Source organism: Ambystoma mexicanum, chromosome 13, assembly GCF_040938575.1.
Source record: "Ambystoma mexicanum isolate Mex_15411 chromosome 13, UKY_AmexF1_1, whole genome shotgun sequence".
Classification (NCBI taxonomy): Eukaryota; Metazoa; Chordata; class Amphibia; order Caudata; family Ambystomatidae; genus Ambystoma; species Ambystoma mexicanum.
This window is the reverse complement of record NC_090938.1, coordinates 75,184,794-75,208,216: the sequence shown is the minus strand read 5'-3', so window position 1 is coordinate 75,208,216 and position 23,423 is coordinate 75,184,794. Positions and strand designations below refer to the sequence as shown.

The 23,423-nt window shown below is 48.3% G+C and overlaps 1 protein-coding gene across 2 annotated transcripts in view; it reads right to left on the bottom strand.

Annotated features, from left to right (window-relative positions):
* Positions 1 to 23,423, bottom strand: part of RAP1A (RAP1A, member of RAS oncogene family) — a 309,711-nt gene that overhangs the window by 131,271 nt on the left and 155,017 nt on the right. For both annotated transcript variants that reach the window (XM_069633309.1, XM_069633310.1), the window contains exon 2: positions 2,844 to 2,924. In XM_069633309.1, the coding sequence (XP_069489410.1) occupies positions 2,844 to 2,900 (57 nt within the window). In that variant the 5' untranslated portion in view covers positions 2,901 to 2,924. The remainder of the gene's footprint in view (positions 1 to 2,843; positions 2,925 to 23,423) is intronic.

Sequence of the window (23,423 nt, the reverse complement as noted above, 5' to 3'; positions counted from 1 at the left end):
TAGTGAATTCCATTCCAAGATGGCTTCCTGGAACAGCACAGTAGTAAATACCAAAAGCAGCTTTTCCAGGGCAATTTAGATTCCCTTTATAGCCCATTAGGTAACCAACATTGGTGCAAGACCGTTTTCATTAGCTTATTGTTAAATTATATGCAAATATCAGTGCCTCCAGTTCCTTTTCAAATACTCGTTATGCATTGAACATTAACATCCTATACTAAAGGGTCTAACTCTGCCGGTATTTTCTTCAGCACAGCCTAATGCCACATTCAACACTACAGATTCTGCCTGCCAGCTAATTTGTCCAGTCGAGCAGGGGTTGTGCTAAAGTCCTTCATTAAGGGGGTTCCTCCCCTATACATAGTACTGTTCTTTCACACCTACTCCACGCAGTTCCAGGGAAGCTCTTTTGCCGTCTGCTGGACCCAATTGGTGTATACCCTTTTTCATTGTATTCAGACTAGTTATGTGCACACCTTTGATCCACTTTCTCCCCAGGGATCAAAGCTCGCCTTTACTGATTGGGAGAGGTTTTCCAGTTGTCCGTAGGCCCTTTTTACCAGACTGAAGTAGCCAGAGGACGGACAACGTTGAACATGTTAAGCTTGGCAAGAAAGGTGGGGCTGCATCCCTATGGAGTAACCTAGGTTAAGACAGCGTTTTTAGGGTTCCAGTCCCGGTGAAGATGCCCTTCCTGCAAGTTCCATTCAACACCACTGGAAGAGATTTTGCATTCCTTTTTTTTTTTTACAAGAGTCAAGCGATTTTTAATCTAGCATTTGAGAATGGACTTCCATAACGCTCAAGTGTACAGTCCCTTCATTAACCAGCATCGTCACAAATGTACTTTCAACCATTTTCTTTTTTTTATTACAACTTTGGTTTTAGAGTTGCTTTCATCAACATCTCGGAATGCTTTGCTACAACAACTCCACACGTATCATGTATGAGGCACTTGTATTGTATTTTGCTATCTATATAGTGTTCTTTCCCCACTTGTGTGGCCTCAATGCGCTTTTTCCTTGGTTGGAATGCCCTTGGTGACCGTAGTCTATGTGGTTGGAAATTCTAGGGAGTTTAGCTTAAATGTATGTGTGCATGTTGCCCTTCTAAGACTTGGGTGGCTGGCAAGGTCGAACTAAGCAGCCCAAGAGAGGTCAGGCACATGGGTGGGTGCTGTTGACGGTTGGAGATAGATTACTATTGTTGAGGGAGTCCATCTGAGGCCAGCTATACCAGTTTCCTTTTGGGTGGTGTTCACTGTATGCTAGTGGTAGAGGTGTTGAGGTACGTCAGGTGTTTCAGTCTGAATATATGTGACACTATACCGGATGTGCTTGGCAATAGCTGTAATCTATCGAGTATGGATGCTTGGCCGTGCCCGTGTCCACACTAGCGGTGTGAATATATACGTACCATAGGCTGCGAGATTGCTCAGCCGGGACAATACATGTCCAGGTCTAAAATTGAGAGTCCAATATCAATCGGCCTAGCTTTCATACTATAGCAGGTATCCGCCTATATTAAACATAGATGGAGGCCACACCTAGATTTGAGAGTCCTGTATATTGGGAGAAAGGTCTATGTTTAACAGTGCAGTAGCAATGCAATTTCAGTACAAGACACAGCTCTATTTGAGAATCCTGTATAGTGGGAGAGAGGCCTAGACCTAGCAATGCAGTTTGAGTACAAGACTAAACACAGCTAGATGAGTGCCAGGCAAAACACAGCTAGATTTGAGGGTTCTGCCCTGGTAGGACAGTTAAGAGCAGTGATCAATCACAGGTAGAGGGAGGGCTGGGAGGAGTGTGGGGAAAAGCAATGGAGAGAGCACGGAGGGGAAACAGCAACCACACTGCACGTGGTTGCTTGATCTTTGGAAGTTTTAGGAGGTGAAGGCGCTAAAACATGTAAGTGAGAGGATACAGTATGACAAACAAAGCTATACAAACAAAACATTTGAAAAGAGTTAAACGATGAAGGGCATATGTGAGGACAGTGTGAAAAGAAACTGTCTAGAGGAAATCAGATGCAACAAAAGGACAGGATAAAACCCACATAAGGCCTTCTCAGACATCCCCAAAGGGTGGACTTTCAGCATATGTTCCTTTACATTGCCAACATTGTCCTTGGATACACATATTTCACCCGTTAGAAATGCACAAATGACGCATAGTCTTATCAACACAAAGGGACAAGATAATGTGCTATAATTTGAATATATACACCAAATTCCTCTAGTGTACGCAGTTCATCCATGTTGTACACCCGGGACACAGTTTAGGGTTTTCCCAAGACTAGGTCAGTGAATGGCAGTATAGAAATTGGGCCCACCCAATTCCCAAATTGGAACAAGCCCCTGAGCTGCACCAAAGTTCATTTAGATAGTTTTTTCTCTCAACAGCTCATCACCCATGAGTTTTTTTCCTCAAACTCAGAATGATTGCTGCACAGCGACATGGAAAGTGCAAGGGCAGAATGCAACTCCTTGAAACCCAGGCTGGCCAGGAATCAGGAGCTAGCGAGTGTGCAGCAAACCCAACTGCCACACATTTGCCCCACTTTATCGATGTGCCCCTTTGCTCTTACATACACATTCCCAACAGTTGATGTCACAGGTAGGATTTTAGAGAATCATTTAGCCTGTGCGGTCAAAAGTAGATCATAGTAGCTTAAGGTTGAAGGCAACTTCCAGCCTACAGTCATGGGGTAAATAGCACCAAGAATTTAGACTAATGCGCAATATCCAATCTACAGCAGTTTAAGTGCCACTTAAGTGGCCGACAGCTAGAGCAACACAGCACGCGCATGTTTAGGTTCCTGTCCCAAAGTCAGATACTTACCAGTGCAGATTTCCCCACACCGCCGGAGCCGAGGACCACCAATTTATACTCCCGCATGATGGGTTCTGTTTAAATACTGAGCTGAAAAAAGAAGAAAAAAGACATTTTAGACACGCTGCTAAACATGACCCTTGCAATATTTCCAATGTGCAGATCTGGACTAATCACTGCTTAAGATCTGTACATGAATACAGCAATCTGCAAAAGCTCCGTTCTTAAAGCAGAATTATTCCGGGATGTATTACAGAAGCCTTTGCTGCAGTTCAGTTCTTACCGCAGGAGCATATCTGTGGTCCATGTGACCGGAAACGTTACAACTGATGAGGAATCTGAAGTTATGAACCACCAAATCCCAAGGCAACACAACCCAATTTGAAGCACTGGCTTCATGCCTTCATGGCAACGTGTGACGATCGCTGCAGGAACATGGACTAGGATTACATTCTGAAACCATGCTCCTCCAGCAATACCAAACAAGGGCAAAGCAAATTAGGACAGAAAAGCAATCATGGCTCAGGACTTGCTCGCTCCCCCGTAAGTAGGGAAGGCAAATCTAAACTGTAAGGTCTCAAAATGGATTCGAAACTGAAAATGAGTCAAAAGTATGAACGCCGATTTGGGGAACTCAAGAGGCTTGGTTGCTCAAACAAGCCTGAACTTTTTGGACATTTTTCCATTTTATATTCCCATTTCATTGCCATTTGATCTAATGTGAAGTTACACAATTTTAAATCATTTGTGTTCGAGTGACTACAAAATTTGATTTAGAACAGTTACATGCGTATAGCTGGGCGGTATGAATCAATTTAAACTTTAAAGTAGGAGAATTTGATACTTTATGGCGGATGCGATCACTGCACACCCCGTAATATCCAAGACGAAAATCCTGACTCTGAAAACTGTGGTGCGCCATGATCATGGATCACACTGCTCCACATTCCCCTACCCACAACCCCTCTATACACACCTTCTTTCTGCTGACCAACCCGCACTCTGGCTTCTTGTCTCGCCAGTCTCCCTGCAACAGAAGTTTCCTGTCCCTAAAGAGGGTAAGGACTTCCGCAGCATGGCACCTTTTTCCATTTTTTCTTTTAATATTTTCCAAGCATTACAGTCAATGCTTGCAGGGGATACCACTGCAGCTGCAGAATCCCATAATACTGACCAAGTGAGAGCAGGGGACACCCTTAAACCACCACTCCCCTTCAGTATTTTGGGATTCAGAGTTTTCCTAACAGCCAACTGCGCGGTGAAAGTGCATTCAGCATTTTATTTTCGATATATTCACGTAATGCACTTAATGGCTCAGTTCGAAACCCATACCAGTTGTATTACTTTATTCATAGCATTTGTTTTACGCCCGAACCCAGAGGTACCACGGCGCAGCTTACATAGGCTTATGTGTCTGCTTACAAAGGAGGTTACAGTACAAGAAGGATTTGTTACACGGGCAACACAGTTCTGGCGAGATAACACAGATGTTCTAAACAATTCAGGAGGTGGCTGGCGCTGGTTCGAATTTGTTGAAAAGGCAGGTTTTGCTAAGACTCGAAGCAGCAGTGGGAAAGCTAATATCGGATGTGCAGTAGGTGGGAGTTCCATATTTTTTGGGACTGCGCCTGGGAAGCCAATCAGGGATCGAAAAAGATGTGTATGATCAGTAGCACAAAGCTCCTGTGTAGGCCCTTCTAGTGAGCAGGCGAGATCAACCTCCACGTGATCTGCCCAGGTTTTAAATCCATTAGATGAGCCACCACATCGTTTTCTGCTTAAAAGTAGTCCTTAGTAGGGGAATTGGGCTCACCAGGCTCCTCTATGCTACAGCCAAAATACTGCTAGCAATTTGCATTAGTGGATTTTCAAAGGTTGCACGGATGCAACCCATTATTTTACAGGTTGAAACCAGGATTCAAGTGAAGCACTACAGTGCCCCAGAACAGCATCTGGAAAGCCACAGTGGCACCTTTGTGATGGTGCAGGGAAATTATACATTTTATTGAAGACTCAGACTCCCACTGACTCTTCATTAAACCACCAACACTTGCATGCAAGCTCTCACACATACACACACTGCCATTGGCGTAAATCGAGAGGTAGATGACATCCCTTATCTGGACTGCACGCCTTCAAGTTACACTTGACCACATTTAAATAAAGAAAACAAATGCATCACAATCAAAATCGCATTCTAGTGAAATTATTTTCTTTGAAGTACATTAAATCCAGAAAAAGAAATGTTGCAGAGTATAACATTTAAATTCAACCACTTGAAGTCATGTTTTGTGTCAAAAGGAAATGTTCCAATGATATAATATATATAATATAATATATAGAAAGACCGAAGCAATAACAGACTTTTGCCGAGATTGTGTTCTGAGAACAGTGCGATTGGAGATTAAAGTGATTTAAGTCCATAGTTTTATGAGAAGTAAAGCAGGATTAAAGCATAAAGATAATCCATTCCTAAAGGTCTTCTCCTTATAAGAGACTAAAATGGGACATCACGAGAAGAGTTAAAAATGGGTGTGCATTTAGAAGTGTCTCTCACTCACAAATACCGTAAAACTACCATATTCAATCCGTTTTTGAATGGTGTTTTTATAAACTGTACAATTACAAGTCTTTCACAGCATATAGCAGAAAGGAATGTAAGAGATGGCCTAAAGTTAACCCAAAGTTTTGGGGTGCGAGGAGGGTAGAGGGAAGTAGGGATAACCTATAGTTGAAGGCAGACAAAGCCACACCTCCTTGGACACTAACAGATAATAGCAGAGCAAAACAAAAAAGGCAAGGGTTATGGAACGAGTGCAAGCCTATGGTCCATGGGATACCTTAGCCATTATGTCATCTTACATTTCCTCTTGCTAGTGAGGTTTGAGAAGTAGCCTCCAAGTAAGCGGAGACTGAAGTGCCAGTGAAGTTTAGGGGTTTCACAAAACCCTCTCCTGAAGACGTAAGACTCTTGTGCCCAAAGGTCAGATAAGTGCTGGTCTTCTGTTTAAGGATTTTGGCTATTCCTCTAATAAATAAAAGTAGTAAAATAAACTCACGTCTCAAAGAGACATTGAGTGATCACTTCTGATCGGTGGTACTTTGGGCCAAGGCAACAGCAGCATATAAACCCATTTGAAAAGGGTCAGACTTAGTAGTCTGAAACACTGAGCACACACCAATGAGCGGTGGTACTTTGGCCACAGAAATAGGGCACACAAGTTAAGTCAGTCGGAGATCTGATGGGGACAGAGTTGAGAGTGCAGACAATAGTTCCTCAAAGTGGCAGCATTTGCAGGAGCTGGAAAAAAGTAACTCAACAGGCATGTCTAATCTTGTTGATCAACTTCTTTTTCGGTAGAACAGTTCCTGGAAAGCATGGTACTAAAATACCCTGTATTTGTTTATTTATAACGCACACCATCCGGAACAAGGGCATCCGGGCGCAACTTGTGCAAGGTATACATTTTATATAACATATGTCCAGACAGGTTATATACAGAAATCATGATCAGCGTTATATACATGCGCAGAATGCTGACCGAAATATACACGTGAATTACAGAAGACGAACACCAGTGAGGAGTAGGAAAACATTAACTGTACAGTGAACGGAGCTACTGGGTAACTGTACAGTGAGAAGGTTCAGTTCTGCTCGAAGAGCCAAGATTTCGTTTTCAGCTTGAATGTATTGAGTGTCTTCGGCTCTAATGGAGACCTGGAGGGTGTTCCATAGTTTGGAGGCTAGGACGGGGAAGCTTGTGCCCCCGCTTTTTGGAGTTTGAACCTAGGGATGGCTAAGCAATGGGTCTGGGCTGTTCTTTGAGGTTGAATGGAGTGGAGAGACAGCCGGTTGCAGAGATAAGGAAGGGCCTTGTTGGCGAGGCATTTGTGCGTGAGGGCAAATGTTTGAGATTCTCTGCTTGACCGAGAGCCAGTGTAAATTGGATATGGAAATGTGGTTTCTTGGGATGTTTAGGGCTGCCCTAATGGCATTGTTCTGTGTGGTTTGTAGTTTATTCAGGTTGACTTGGCTAGTCCCCAAGTAGAGGGCACTACAATAGTCGATTTTAGACATTAGCGTTCTGGCAAGGGTGATGCGGTTTGAGGTAGTTAGAAACGGTCTAGCAGCTGCAATAAGTTTACACGTGTAGGTAGAGGCTGATCTGACTGCATTTGTTTGCCGAGACGAGGATAACGTGGCGTCAAGCTAGAAACCTAAGGTTTTTGTGCCTTTAGCAACTTTGATGGTGTTACCATCAATGGTAAAAGACTGGTAGGAAGGATCTAGTTTTCAAAGACGTTGCGAGGAGCTCCGTTTAATCATCATTGAGGGATAGTTCGTGTTGGCCCATCCAAGCCTGGGTGGCCAGATAAACGTCGTTCAAGGCCTTGGTGTCAGCTAGGTAATCGCTAGTGATGGGGATGAGTATCTGGCTGTTGTCGCCATAGTTAGTGTAGGAGACACCCAGATAATCAAGTACATCAAAGAGCGGTTTCGTGAAAACGTAGAGTGTTGGAGACACGCAAGACCCTTGGAGCACTCCACAATGAATTGGAGCGGGCTCAGCGGCTGCGGAGGGTGTGAAGACCCTCAGATCTGTTGCTCAGAAAGGATTTGACCCCAATCCGTAGCCAAGTCAGACTGGCAGCATCTCTCATAAGGGCTTTTTGCAGGTCCACGCTGCCCAACATATGCACCATTAGCGTTGAAGTGAATTGCTATGAGAACAGTGCCAGTGAAAGTGATTAGCACCCTTTCCAGAATATTCAGTGTGGCTTAGACAATCTGGATCGAGAAATTTTAGGCACCAATTTAGTATGCGCGGAATTTACCAAAGTCTTGTCAACATAAATGGCAGCCCTACATCTGCCCCGCACCTTTCACATCCCAGATCGCTATACTTTCCTGACGTGGACCACCCTGTGCCTCTATGTGGAGAATCAAAACAGCTTGCCGAAGGTTTAATGACTGAATCCTGTGCACGTCATGATCATACAGGAGCTGCAGATGACGCTACTTTTTCAACCCTCCCCTTCCTTGGAATAAGTGTTTTTCCACCCCTGTAGGTGCCAAGAGAGTAACTGCACCCTAATGGCAGCCATCAGGTTCCCTGAACCTCCCTTAATGGGGGCGGTTAAGTCAGCTTGGGACCATTAAGTCAGCTTTCCGGCTTGTAATAGCCGCCATTGCCTGCGAGTGTGCTACCACGCTTTTGTCAAGCTTTCGTCTCACCCCCAGTGTTATGATATGTTAGACTTGGAGAACAGGGGAAGTTAGCATTGCCATTGTTTCACTGAGCGTTTCCCTTATTTATGAAGGCTTAAGATCCAAGATGGTGGTGTATAATCGACACGCTGATCCAAGTGCACCAGGAGTTGGAGGGCACAAGCCTACCGAACTGCGTTCAAGGTGTACTTTCCTCCAGGGCAAGAGGCTTGCTACTCCACTGGCTCCAGCACCAAATAACAGCCTGCTGTTCAAGAATTTCCTGTGGATGCCCCTTAATATGGGAGAGTGACACCCAGACCACCGCTCAGCACTGGAAGCGGTGTTGATAAAAATGCAACTCCTCTACAGGCTGTGTCTTCACATCCGTTAAAATTGAGCAAAATGGATGAGCACTAATATCTGCAAAGTGAAACTTTAGCAGGCATGGGACAGTGCTTCTCCAGGATTCTTATGAGATCCTGCAGACAGCGTGGAGTTTAGGCCTAGGTAATGGATGAAAGGTTATCAGGAGAAATATGCTGAAGGCTCCAGGAACCACCTCAAGACACGTCCTCACTTAAGTCGCAAAGTGACCTTTGGGTTCCTCAGACGGCCTCAATACAGCACATCTCAGAACCACCTTCAATTGTATGGCAGGCAAAAATGTGATGGGCAGAGCTTGGACTGAAAAGGGTGGCATGAAAGAATTCTGGTAAGTTTCAGCTCCCGTTGTAGGAAGGAGTGCAGCTTTTTTTTTAAAATATGTTAGCCGGATCCCTTTCCTCCAGAGCAGAGCACGATCTGAACCCATAAGGTCTTGGAGAACACCGAGCACAGTAGGGTCTTAATGTTAGAACTCCTATGGATCCCCAACAATGGGGCTGTAAAGGGTGCTACCAGACCACAACCAAAGGTATGGGCCCCTGGCACAGAGTAATGAATAAAGCCCGTTTCAAACTCACCCACTAAGCTCTTATGGCATTATAACAAGAGGGTGTTTGGGGGGGGGGGGGATAAGTTGCATTGCTCAGATGTGCTGCGTAAGAGAAGTATTTAAGGTTTATATACCGTGTTGGGGCAGACCCTGACACCATACATCCCAAAGACAGCACAAAAGGTCTGAGCATAGTAAGGGTGTCTAGCAAGGTTTATGTGCCCTAGCATGCAGGGTCTACTATAGCTGGTGTTGCTCTGGATAGAATATAGTATATGCAAGTTGTTAGAGCATACGTCGGCCTGGGATGTTGAAGGCAAAAAGCTGCCACTGCGCTGCGGGTAGCCTTGGAGGAATTATGAACAATCTCCAGGCTATATTGCCTTCTACAGCCCTCGCATTGTCCAATGATAACGTTCTGAACATAGTGAATGTCGTCCATTTTGCATTACCAGTGACGTGTCTGAATATATATTCCATTGACCAGTTGCGTCATTAAGCAGGAAAAGGGCTCCCACAGTCACAAAGCTAGGTTTGCAGTGCACCACTCATCAAGCAAGCCATAAACTCCACTATTTTACAGCAAGAATACAGAGATTAAATGCAAACTATGACTCGCCCACATCTTCGGAAGCCGCCACTCGCATTCATCTAAAAACGGACAGAATCGGCTCCTACTGATATCCCGACAGAACCACTTTATTAAAAAAAATCCCCTCATCACACCAATTCAACTAACAGCTCTGTGTTTGCAGTTAGTGATTTCCCATGAAAGACCCCTTAATCACACGAAGGGTAACTCGTGTGATTAGTAAACATGACGGATAGCCTGCTTTGCGGATTTACAAAAATTAGATAGTACCAAGCAAAATATGACACCCATTCCTAAAAGGAAACCCTTCATTACACTTATTTATAGTATGGCATTAATAGTCACGAAAGCATGCAACCACCATGTGTCACCAGCTTTGTTTGCATACTGAAGGGCACAAAAATGTTAATTGCTGTTTGCACCACTTGCGAAACGTATTGGCGAAAAGCCCTCGTTCTGCTAATGGCTTGTTTACATCACTGATACGGTTATCATCTGCTCATCAACACCATGTTAATTTCAAATGTCCAAGAGAAAAAGAATAACTGACAACAAGTTCAGTTCCAACTAGGAGGTAAGTTGGTGTTGAAAGCTTTTACTGATATGGCGCAACACAAGATAATTTGCTGTACCAGGCATATAGAAAGTGGGCAGTGAAACATGGCACAACCTTCAAGAATGGCTGAGCCCCGAGGAGCACCTGCGGCACAAGCTCAATGGTCGGGAATCCAACAGCCGATGCGGGACGAAATGACTCCACCTTCCAAGAGCTCAAGACCATGCCAGCTGCAGCAATGGGCGCCAACGGTTGGCCAAGGCTGTAAGAACGTTAAGGTCACATGCAGGCTCTGGGACTGGTGGAAACCACCTAGTTAGCCCATCAAAATTCTGCTTTACCAGCAAGTTAAACCAGGGAAGAAAGCATAGTCTGTTTTCATAAGCACCAATGCCTAGGTCGACAAGTGTTCAGGGAGACCACTGAAGCCACCAGATCCGCAAGGGTAGATCAGAGTGGAGAATACACCAGATGAATATGGCACTCCATGCACCAGTGACTAAGGAGCCCAGCTGCTCTTCTACTGGGCACTAGTAGTATGCTTTCCCACCACCATGATGACCTACACATGTTGCTGTTCGAGCTAAGCGACCAAATCTCAGGTACCAGACTGAAATTCAGTAACTGGGCGAGAGGGTGCAGGAACCTCCTGGCACTCAAGAGATCAGGGGGGCTATGCGAAGTCCCTGGGGTCAGACATAGAACCTCACATGAAAGTAAGGAACCAAAAGTCATACTCACAGGACTCGCCATTTCTTCAGGAATCTTGACAAGAAGACTAAGCGGGAATGTGTACAGATCCAAGCACGCCCAAGAAGTCGAAACCGGGGTAAGAGTTCAGCTCCATGCCCAGTATTTAAGCATTTAAGGGGGCATTTTGTGTTCTGAAAGATACAGACAGGATCCCTAGCTGTGCAAGAGTATGTCCCTCAACCCTGGGTCGGAGCTCAAACTTGCTGTGGTTGCAGGCTCTACAGTGGAGAATCCACCTCCTTGTTGCTTTCTCCCCAAAGGTGCAGGGCATTAAAAGGAAATACTGCCCCCCCCCCCGAGCCCATACCCACATCTAGACAGCCAGAAGGCTGAACTGTGGCAACTTGGTGCCCATTGCTTAATTAAAAACAAAGCCGTTTAGTCGTTCTTCAGCATGTTAACTACCTGCACCACAAGGTTGGAGCCCGCAAGCTTCCAGGTCTAAGAAAATGGCTTCACATTCCAGGTTATTGGTGCGCCACACCGATTCCCATGTAACCCACATATCTCAAACCGGTTCTCGGTCATACGACCATTGGAAGGAAAAGTCTGCTGTGGTCAGTTCCGAGTGGGGAGGGTCTGCAAAGGGTAGTCTTCACATTCCCAGCGGATTTTCAAAAGCAGAGATCTTCTTGCTGACATCCAGGGAGTGAGGCGACTGCACCCACACTGAAGCAGAAAGCTAGATCCTCCTCATACTGCTGTAGGGTACAGAGCACATTAGGCCATGAGGTCTGCAAGCCTATGGAACCAGCATGATGCTGCTCGCTAGTGGTGAAGGAAGAATCTTCCATATATGATCCAGATCGGTTTTTAATTTTGTATGTAGAGCTTCATGCAGCAATCCAACTTCTAAGCACCAATTATGATTAGGTCAGTTGATAGTTTACCACCTTCTGAAGGATGTAAGGCTACCTCGGACAGCCAACATTTGACCAGGAGACTAGATGTAGGTTTTAGCATTGACCACTTGCCTCTGCGCTTTTGTGTCTTAACACTGGCATACCATTAAACACTATTTCCAGTAAATGAGGGCATTAATTAATCAGCAAGACTATGCTATTCCCATTCTATGCGAGTGTAGCTTGCATTTTTGAGGGTCTTCATTTAACTTTTCAGTGTAGCTGTGCTTGCACTACTCTATCCCACTCAATGTCTTCTCCATTAGAGTGAAACCTCTACTGTGACCAACTTCACTGTGGTAGTCTAGTACTGTTGAGCCGCATGACATTCCTGTTACATGTGAGGAAAGATCGATCTACCAAGGTCCATGGCATACCTTTCAATATTAGGAGGGCTGTGTGCACTCCCAGAGCCAATGCTGCACCTTTTGCCTAGACCCATTCCTTATCCGTTGTGTGGTTATCTTCTTCCCTTGCTGAACTTTCACTGCACAGATCCACTCCTCTACATGTTGACAGCGCTTGCAATGCTGTTGCCCTGATCACTCTAGAGACCCTGTTCTGTGTGAGTAAAGCGTTAAGATGTCTATTCTTCTGTTGTACCCATTCTGTGCATGCAGGGGAAGCTCAGTGTTACTTTTTACTCTTGAGGGCAAAACTAATTTTTACTCCTCTGAAATTGCATTTACGGCTAAAGTTTAAAAATAGGGAGTAAAATACTCCCACACTATGCTAAGTGCTGAATGTTGACACTTGGTTTCCTCTTTCCCTAGCAGAGATTTTCTTCGATGTATCGCTTACCACGTCTCCTTGTGAGCCATGCATCCCCTTTGGCACAGTGCTTGGGAAATCCTTTAATCTACCTACCATCTTAGGGCTGCCTTTCCAATAGAATGTCGTCCTGTGCCATAAAAGCAGCCAGCTGTGCCAACATCTGGAAACAGCCTTTTACAAAAAAATATATTTAACATTTGTATGGCACCTATACAGCAGACTGTTTCCAAGCGCTTCAAGAATGAGGAGAGGGGCACAGAGGAGGATAAACAAACGGCCCAACTAGGCCTTGTGACACTGATCGTGCAAGTGCAGCAGCCAGGAAGTGCAGGAGGGAGATGAAGGGATGGTAAGGGAATAGGGAGGGGGTGAAGGGGGGCAGGGTCTGGGCATGTGCTGCTGGGAGCCGGGTGGCAAGTGTGCTGGTGGATGGGATAATACTAGTGCATGGGGGTTGGGGGTGGACCAGGCTCAGCAGTCTAGTCCGGGAAGGATGCCCAAACGCAAGTGCCGATAAGGAGCTGCTGAGGCCGACTGTTCGAGGCAGGGCCTGGCCCTTGTATGACCGAGAAGGGTCCATGCAGCCAGTTGCAGCAGCGGGGGGTGGGGGGCATTAACAAGGAGGAGAAAAGGAAGGCCTTGAGAAGCTTAAGGAGATGCGGCTCAAGTCCAAGAGGGGCGGGGAGGCCATTCCAGAGGAAGGCTCATGCAGAGGAAAAAGATCTAGCCCCCACTCTCTGCTTGCAGAGAGTACTGAAGGACTCCAGCAGGGGGGTATTTAGGGAGCTAGAGTTGGATGTAGCGCGGTACCAGGCCCCAGAAAGCCTTGTGGATGATGTAGAGGATTTTAATGTGATCCTCGCAGTCACCAGGGGACAGTGGAGAGATTTTAGGGCTGGGAGATGGTCCCTGGGCTTGAGGCAAAGGAGAAGTCTTGCAGTCCTATTCTGGATTGGTTTTAGTAGGTGGAGGAAAGAGGCAGATTGAGGAAGCAGTTGTTGCAGTAGTCCAGCCTGCAGAGAACCACAGCTCTAGAGACATTGAGTTTCGGGGGGAAGGCAGGGACAGGGAAAATGCCGGAGGAGGTGAAGCTGAAATTGAGGCTTCTTGGCAAGGTCAGATATGAGGTGAGAAAGGTAGAGATTGATACAGCAAGAGTAGTCTAAGAGGGAACCAGGTGTTTTGCCTCACAGGAGGGTGAGGGGAGGGCCGGGGATGCAGCCCAAGGAGGGCAGCCAGAGAGTAGGAGGGGGAGGGGAATTCCAATGAGAAGGTTTTACTGGCATTAAGAAAGATTCTTAGCAGCACACCATACCTGAATAGCAGTCGGATAATCAGGAATGAGAGGAGGTGGAGGAGGGAAGCTTAAAGGAGTGCAGAGTGGCGTCTGCATAGCAATGGAAGGGAGGAGAGAATGTGTAGTTGAGGTGGGCAATATGGCAACAGGAAACTAGTTGAAAGGAGAACGAGCAATGCTGGTGACTCGGAGGGGAGCATCCACCCGTCACTGGGAGGTTAAGAAAAACAAGCAGGCCAAAACGTTCCTAATTCAGTCAGGATAATACAGAAAGGCAACATCACAGAACGCTGCCAAACCCATCATGGCCAGCACTTTAGCAGTCCACATACCTGCATCGCGCAAGTCTCCAATGCTCTGGCAGTGTAGCAGGGACAGGAGTGCTCCGTCCCTTGATCCCAAAGTCTGCAATGGCACTGATCTGTCACCAGAGACTGGAAGGGTGAAATAAGTTAGGCTACCCTTTGCCCCTCGTCACAATAAGTTGTGTTAGAATTATCCTAGCCCACGGCTAGTCACATATGTGAGATCTGCGTTCAGACGCCATCTTCACTCCAGACAGCGGTCACCACAGTAAGATGGCACAGGGGATCAAACGTTATAACTGCCAACCACTGACCAATTGCTACTCGCCAGCCAACCAATGAAATCTGCCGTCACTTTCAGAAAACACAAAGTGCACTGCCATTCTAAAAACAATGCTCCGTGGAAACCATCAGCGAAACTTAGATGCGTTTTAAATGCACGTATTAAAGTTGCCCCAATAATCATTCAGCAAACTCATTTCAGAAAATTCACTGCAAGAGAAACTAGACTAGCAAAATGCTGTGCAGTGGCCAACAAAGTTATAAATCGCAACAACGGCACCGTGCACGCAGTCCAAATCCGTAAAATCAGTCATCTGAAGTCTCAATTAACAATATGATTTCACAAGCCGTAAACTTGAAAGTCAGTCCAGGCTCAATTTGAAATGAATATCATTCTAATTGGTGCTAAATGCAAGGCTCGGTGGGACGCCAGCTCCATGCTGCGCCGGCAGGATGCTGTTGCCTCAGTGCTGTCAGGCAAAAATGCCTGAGTCTCCCGAACGATGCGACCACGTGCTCGTTCTTTACAGAATTATGCCTTTTTATGGACATCTCCGTCGCGAACTTCATGCGTCCCTCTCCAGCAGAAGGGCAGAGCCAGCGGTGAGCATTGGCCGCCACTATTTACACCAGGCAGTGGCTGCTAGGCTGTGCCAACCGTGCCTTCCTAAAAAAATGATGTACACGAAGAACTCGATAGTGCCGCACAAGAAAAGGGGTTTACAGCGAGGCGTACCCCGGAAAATGGGATCATGCATTTGAATACAAAAAAAAAAAAAAAGGAAATACACTTACGATAACGTAAAAAAAACCTTTCAAAAACAAAGGGATGCTATGGATACCATGGAAAATGAATCAAAAATAACCCAATATGCATTATTGTTGACAAAAGAGACCATAACTCGCTACCACTCCTGCAACTTTGTGACCCAGAGATGGCATCAGCAATGGCCTTAGTGCTTCAATGATGCAGGAGCGCTGCATGGAGGGCATGATTGGCACACGCCACTGCCCACGGTACCCTCAAGGCATGCCCTACGTCCTCTTACCTTTGGGTATGGTTTGTGATGCCTGGGCGCACTCCGTACCTCTCGCTGCACAGCCTGAAGTTCACCATCACGACAATGGCACAGCTGCTGTGGCTAGAACACTGGGCCAGTGACCCGATGCCTCGCGCTGGGTGCACTGCCAATGCCTGCACTTCTGTTGCTTGTCCCGGCAAGGACACAGCTGGAACCCACACCCTATGGTGAGAAAAGCCAGGACACTGCCCGTGGTCATGAACAGCACAAACCACTTGCCATAGGGCATGCAGGGAATGGACAACCATACTGGAAATCCAGCCTTGCCTGGCAGCCGATCCATAGGACATGGCTACCTATACAAACAAAAATCATTGCAGTTCCTGGAAGCACGAGGGGCCAGCATAAAGCACATGTAAACTTAATTTTTACAAATACAATGCCACACAAACCAAAACACCCAGTAGCCACTTTAATCCCAAGCCATGCCAGGGAGCCACCAACTGAAAGGGGCCACAGGCCTTGCAGCATGATCCACCAACGACTGTGTCCCCTGTGGATCCAAGGGCCACCAGCAGCCCCAATGACCTTTCATGCAGATGACCAGAAGCCTTTGCATTGGAGGGAGGGCAGGCAAATCTCAAATACCAAAATTATATCCTGCGGAGTCGCACAGGGTATCCTGCCGCTCTGCCCACTGACAATAATTCAAACACACAGACTTGCCGCCTAAAACTATGCAGACGAGGCAGACGACAAACTGATTGTGAAACAAACAGACCCAACTGCCTCAAAGACATCTACAATAGGATGACAAACTTAAACTGAACCCAGCAAAAATGGAAATCATGCTCTCACCCGCAGGATTCGACGAAAGAAACCTACAACTGGACTGGCTGATCAGCATGGGAAGGCAATCGGAGACTACAGCTTTAGTAAAACTAGGAATACTCATGGTAAACAGACTATCAATGGAAACGGAAGGCCTTGTAATCGGCCAAAAATGCTTCTTCCTCCTAGCACTGCAAAGATTACTCCCCTACCTCTCCTCCTGCCAAAGAACCTCACTCATATCCGTGATACAATCATATCCCTGATACTCATAAGAATTTACTACGCAAACAGCCTCTTAGGAATGCCGGAAAGACTTACCAAGAAACTCCAAGGGTGCAAAATACAGCCGTCGGTATCCTATTAAGACTAAACAGAAGAGACCATATCACCCCAGCACTGAAAAGCCTACACTGGTTACCAGTAAAAAAAAGTGCATCAACAGTGGACACGAACCCCCGGAGGGGCCCGTCGGGGCCAGAGCACGAGAGACCCGGTGGCCCTGGAACGTCCGGCGAGAGGAGAAAGCGCACCAGCGCGAGGACATTCAGGAAAATGAACACCCCCTCTCCATCAAAGGACGGAGAACGTAACGACTCAGAGGACTGAGCACGGGGGCACCCTGGTGTGCCCTGGTCGGAGGGACGCAGACTCAGGATTCACTACTATCAACGTCCCTACGACCTGCAAGTAGGTGGAGTTCGCAGAGGGGTCACAGCCGTGGGGGATCTTAGGGGGCTCAAGGAGATGAGCTTCTTATGCAGATTGCCTGGCCGAGGTGGGCAGCCTAGTGGTTCGGCCAAAAGCCAGCGATGGCAGAACTACTTGGCTGGACGCCGGGGCGGGGGGAACACGGGAGTTGGGGAAGTTCAGTTACGGTTCGGGGAAGGGGGGCAGTTGGGGTTTTGTCTTAGGCCCACCCGGGGGGAGGGGGCAGGGGGAGAAGGGGAACACAGAGTTGAAATAACAGAGCATGCGGGGAAGAGCGCTGGGAAGAAGTTGACCGAGAGAGGAACATAGAGACCATGGCTGACAGGCTGCCCGCCCTGGGGGTGGGCTAACTTAATGTTCGTGGCTTAAATACCCCCACCAAGAGGTCCCTGGTCTGTAGGGAATTTAGAAGGGCACACCTGGATTTTCTCTTCGTGCAAGAGACTCACTGGCCACGGGGGAAGGAGCCCAAACTGCGGGGGGGAGGGGGGAGGGAATTGGCGAGGTTCATAGTGCATCCCACAAGTGCAAAAAGAGAGGGGTTGCCATCCTAGTAGCGAAGCATGTGGGCTTCGAGAATGAAGCCACGCTGAAAGACCCAGGGGGCTGTTACCTGCTGGTGCGGGGGTCCCTGCAGGGGGCCCCACTGACCCTAGCTGCCATCTATGCCCCAAACGAAGGCCAAGCCCAATTCTGGGAGGAGGTGGGGGACAAACTTAAGTACTTCATGCATGGCATGGTGGTTGTGGGGGGGGGGGGGGGGGGACTTCAACATGGTTCTGGACCCCGTCCTGGACAGGAAACGTGCAGGTCCGCAGTCCTCTAGGGCAGCGGACGAGATCATGGCACGCACTTTCCAAAAAGTCAACCTAGAACTGGGTCTGTTGGACACGATCCCCGTCCCCAGAACATACTCCCCCTCTTTTACATATTACTCAGCCATCCACACCTCGTTCTCCAGGATAGACTACATCCTGGTGGACGAGACCCTACACCCATTTACCTCAGGCCACAGGGTCGACCCCGTCCCCTGGTCTGACCACGACTTGGTCCGAGTCACTATAGCAAGGGGAGGTCTATACGAACGCAGAGGGAGATGGAAGTGCAACGACTCCCTGTTAAAGGACGAAGTCCTAGCCCAGGAGGTCCTCGAGGCCATCACGGAATTCTTTGAACTCAACGACAACGGGGAGGTGGGTTTACATACCCTCTGGGACGCCTTTAAGGCGACCTTATGGGGAATCTTGATCAAAATGGGAGCCCAGAAAAAAAGGGAAAGGGAGGCCCAGGAAAGGTATCTCAGGGAGAAAATCGCCCCACTCCAACCTGGGGGTCTTCCCACGGTTCCCCTAGACCGCGATCAGGTGACCGCACTGGACGACTATAGACTCCAATTGAAGGATCTCCTTCTCCACAAGACGGAGAGGAGTCTTCAACTGGTCAAACAGAAGTACTACGAAAAAGGGGACAGGGCGGATAGGATTCTGGCTTGGAAACTGAGGGAGGTGCAGAGAAGCCGATTAGTGAAAGCGGTTAAGAACGAGGCGGGAAAGGTAGGCTATGACACACCCCACATTGGCGAGGCCTTCCGCCGATATTATGTGAAACTATATTCGTCTGAATATAATGGGGAGGAGGCGGAGTTGGTGGGGTTCCTGAATTCAATCCAGATCCCGGCCCTGACCAGGGAGATGGCGGAGGGGTTGGAGGGCCCTGTGACCGAGGACGAGGTGGAGCGTGCGATTAGAGGGATGAAGGCGGGCACTTCCCCGGGCGAGGACGGTTACTCGGTTTACTTTTACAAAAGGTTCCGCTCGACCCTTTCCTCCCACTTGGTAAAAGTGTTCAACGCGGTGCTGGAGGGGGGTCCCTCCCGGACTCCATGATGGAGGCAATTATTGTGGTGCTCCCCAAGGACGGCAGGGACCCCAGGGAATGCTCCTCCTACCGACCCATCTCCCTATTGAATGTTGAAGTAAAGATTCTGGCCAAGGTGCTTGGGGGGCGGTTGGAGAGGGTCTTGCCGAAGCTGGTCCACGGCGACCAGGTGGGGTTCATTAAGGGGAGACAGGGCTCAGACAACATCCGGAAGACTATAGATCTGTTGCACTATGCCCAGAGGTCGGATTTGGACGCGAGCATCCTGTCCCTAGATTCGGAAAAGGCGTTCGACAGGGTGGAGTGGAGATTCATGGAACTTACCCTCCAGAAAATGGGCTTTGGACCACACATCAGGGATTGGGTGGCGGCTTTATACAGGGCCCCTAAGGCCAGGGTCCAAGTGAATGGCGGGTTGTCGGAGCCCTTCCCCCTTTCGCGGGGGACAAGGCAGGGATGCCCACCCTCCCCTTTCATCTATGTCCTCTCCATGGAACCCCTGGCCATATCAGTCAGAGCTCACTCAGAGATTAAGGGGATTAAGAGGGGGGAGGTGGAATTTAAGCTTTCACTGTTCGCAGATGATATCCTGGCTTATTTGGTAGACCCGAGATCCTCGCTCCCCCCGCTCCTCTCCCCGATGACTGCCTTTGGGCGTTTCTCTGGTCTCAAGATCAATGCGTCCAAATCAGTCCTGCTCCCCATGAGAACCCGGGCTTGGACCCTCTTGCCAGCTTGGAAGGAATAACGGTGGGGAAGGCCTACATTCGATACCTGGGGGGAGTCTTCACCTGGGACTTTTCCAATCTTGCCCCTGCCAACTACGACCCCGTTGTGTCAGGAGTTACTGCAGATTTAAGGAGGTGGAGGTCAATGATCCTGTCCTGGTACGGCCGCATGACGGCAATGAAGGTGAACATTCTCCCGCGACTACTATATCTTTTCACCGCCCTCCCAACTGTAGTCCCCAACTGGACCTTCAGGGTCCTCCAGAATGCGGTGCGGGAGTTCATATGGTAGGGCAAGACCCCGAGGACCGCAAATAGGGTCTTGACCTTACCGAGGGAGGGTTTGGGTTGCCAGACTTTCAACTTTATTTCCGGGCCGCCCAGCTGCGCGTCCTCCTAGAACACATGAAAGAGGGGATGGGCACTTACTGGTAATATCTGGAGGAGATGGACGCTCACCCACTAAAGATTCGAGACCTCCTGTGGGCCCCTAGCAAGTTCATCCCGAACAGACTCAAATCTCACCCAACCCTGGGAGTCCTCTGGACAATCTGGAGGGAAAGCCCCCAGACGGCACACTTAACATCGTGGCCGTCCCAGATATCATCGCTCTGGGGTCACCCCCTCAAACTGGGAAGCAGGGGGTTCCGCAACGCCCAGTCGTGGTCCGACTTGGGAATGGAGTGGGCAGGGCAAATGTTTAGGGAGTGGGAATTCCGACCATATGAGGAACTGAGAGACGCCCTCGGTCAGGGGTCCCTCTCCATATTTGAATACATCCGCCTGAAGGGAATCCTATGTGACCAGGCCTGGGGCCAGAACCTGAAAAGACAGCTGACCCCCTTCGAGAAACTCCTGGACTCGGCAACCTCCAGGAAGGGTGCGGTATCAGGGATGTATAGGCTACTGAACATGGTTAACTTAGGGGAGAGAAGGGGGTTCCGCACTTTCTGGAATGACTTAGCGGGGGATGAGATCTCGGAGGACGCCTGGTCGAGAATATTTAAAATAGCCTTCCATGGGAACTTATTCACGGCGGACATGGAACACAACTTCAAGATCCTACAGGGGTGGCATAGAGAACCTGTAAAGTTGGCTAAAATGTACACGGGAGTGTCCCCCGCATGCCCAAGGGGATGTGGCCAGGTCGGTACGAGAGGGCACATGTGGTGGCACTGCCCGAAAGCTCAGGCATACTGGGAGAAGGTGAGGGGCTGGATCGCCGAAGTTTCTGAAGAGCTTCTCCCCAGAACCCCCTGACAATGCTGCTGGGCCTCCCTCCGGAGGACACGGACATATCCCGATACCCTAGAATGTGGGAAACAATGTTGAGGGCGGGAAGGGTTGCACTGGCCCAGAAATGGAAGAGCCCGGAGACCCCTTCGAAGGAGGACTGGTTAAAAAAGGTAAAAAACATGTTCCTGATGGATAAATTGACGGCAATGATGAACAATGACTTGGGCTCTTTCCAAGCAAACTGGTACGGGGTACAGCAGACATGGGGTTGGGATGTGCATTAATCCTCAGGGGGAACAAGGAGTGGACAGGGCCCACGGCCCAGGGGACGATGGTAGTTAATCAGCCATTCATGTAGTCAACACTCTCGCTCTTTCTTGAGCTCCAGACTTTCGGAGCTTTCATAGCGGCTCCTCAGCAAAATGTTTCTATGGGGACTAAGTTTTTTTGGGGGGGTGGGTGCGTTTGGGAAGGGTGGGGGGGGGGGATCTTTGGGCCAGTTACCTGCACAATTCGTGAAAATTTCTTGTGCCTTTTTGTTATATTATGAAAATGCCAATAAAACAAAGTTTAAAAAAAAAAGTGCAAATTCAAAGCACTCTGCATCGCCCGAAATGCCCTGCACAGACAAGGAGTCTAATTTCTCAACAAGATTAGCCGTATTACCCAGGAAGGGAAGATCCAGCAACAACCTACAAATAAAGGCAAAACACTAAGAAAAAAAGGACATTCGGCAGAACAGCGTTCTCCCATCTAATTGCCAACATCTGGAACACACCCAAAGAAATTAGAACACATCACCTTCAGAAAACTGCTCAAAACCTGGCTATTCAGCAGACAATGACAACCTCGAATGGACACCAGTAACACCACAGACAAACAGAGGAGACGAGAGAGGCCAAAGACCCAAAAACAAGAACCTGTCTAGATGGTCAAGCCGCAACCAAAGAGCCGCACCACAGGCTCCAACTAATGGACCGACTTACTAACCCATTTCCCCTTCTTGCTCCTCCAACTGACCCTTTTCGTCAACCCTCCCAGGTAACACTTGGGTCCTTCCTATCTGCTATCTACCTTTGGTGTTCCCCAGGGGTCTAACCTCTCGCCCGGGCTTTTCAACCAATACCTGGCAACTCGCCTACTGCATTTCCATTTTCTGCTCAAACTTCCGGTGCTATGCTGATGTCACCAAACTCCTTTTTCAGGCTGCCTTCAGCCACCTCCTCGCCCTCCCTCATCTCGGATTGCCTATCCGCCATTCAAAATTGGTGTGCTGCCCTGGGATCGTATCTCTCCAGCTCTGAAATCCCTTCTTTGGCTCCCAGTGGATGAAAGGATTACATGTAAAACCCTCTGTATTGTTCACAAGGCTTTCTGGGGCCTGGGACTGAAATACCTTCAACTATCCCTCTGTAAATACCTCCCTTCTCGAGCCCTTCACTCCTCTATGTGTAACTCCCTCAGGGTCGGGCGTTTTTCAGAGAAACTAGCTGGGGGCAGATCTCCGTCTTCGGCTAGAGTCTCCCTTTGGAACAGCCTCCCGGCCACCCTGAAACCTGGAGAACCATCACCGGTTCCGGAAGCACCTTAAGACCATCCTCTTTGCTTCTGCCTTCCCCCTCTTCTCCCCTGTTGGATCTGTTTCTCTCTCCCTGGGCACTGTGCACCTGACCACCCTCTGTCCTTCAGGCCCAGGTACATGCGCACCCTGCCACACTCCTGCACTGCCTCCGGGCCACCCCTGGCACTGGGATCTGTACCCATACAGTCCCCCACTCTTCCTCTGCACTTATCAGATATATCCTATATGACTATTTATGCACTTGCCACGTTGTGTGGCTTCACTACTTGTTCTGCATTTACTTATTTATCCCACTTATCTACTCTATTCTCTCCTCTGTCCGCACTTTCCGCTCCCCCCCCTCCACGCACTCCCCCTCCCCCCCTTTCCCATGCGCTTGCAGGTTCTGAATGTCACTGGGCCTAGTAAGCTCGTATTGTTCTCCCCTGTTCCCTCCCTTTGCTTGGTCACGCTCTGAAACACTTGTGTATGAGCGCGATATAAATAAAATATATCATATCAACATAACCGACTCCACTACACAGACCTTGGACTAGCCACACTACAAACAGATAATCACTACTATGTCAACACCCTGCATCTCCAGATGCTGAAGCAAACCTACTGTGAACCACCCACATAGTACATTAAACCAACAACGCAACTACAAACCAAGATACCGAATTATCAGCTACAGCCACTCATGACTCTGGATCCCTTATGGACACCAACCAGTGCACACCTCTATACCCACCATAACCCCCACAAAACACCAACTCCCACACCAAACACTACCATGCACCCGAGGTACTGAATCTTACCCATAAGGTCACAAGGCATCAAACACAATCTACCACATGCCAAACACTCAGACGCCAGTTCCTCCTGGTTCTGAACCTATCCTCCCACCCTTTCCCCGCTAAACTGCCCACCCCCTCTTGCAGAGCCACGTGAATGCCTGGAGACTGCCCCTGGGTGGTAGCACTGTGTGGTATAAATCAACATAGGGAGGAGT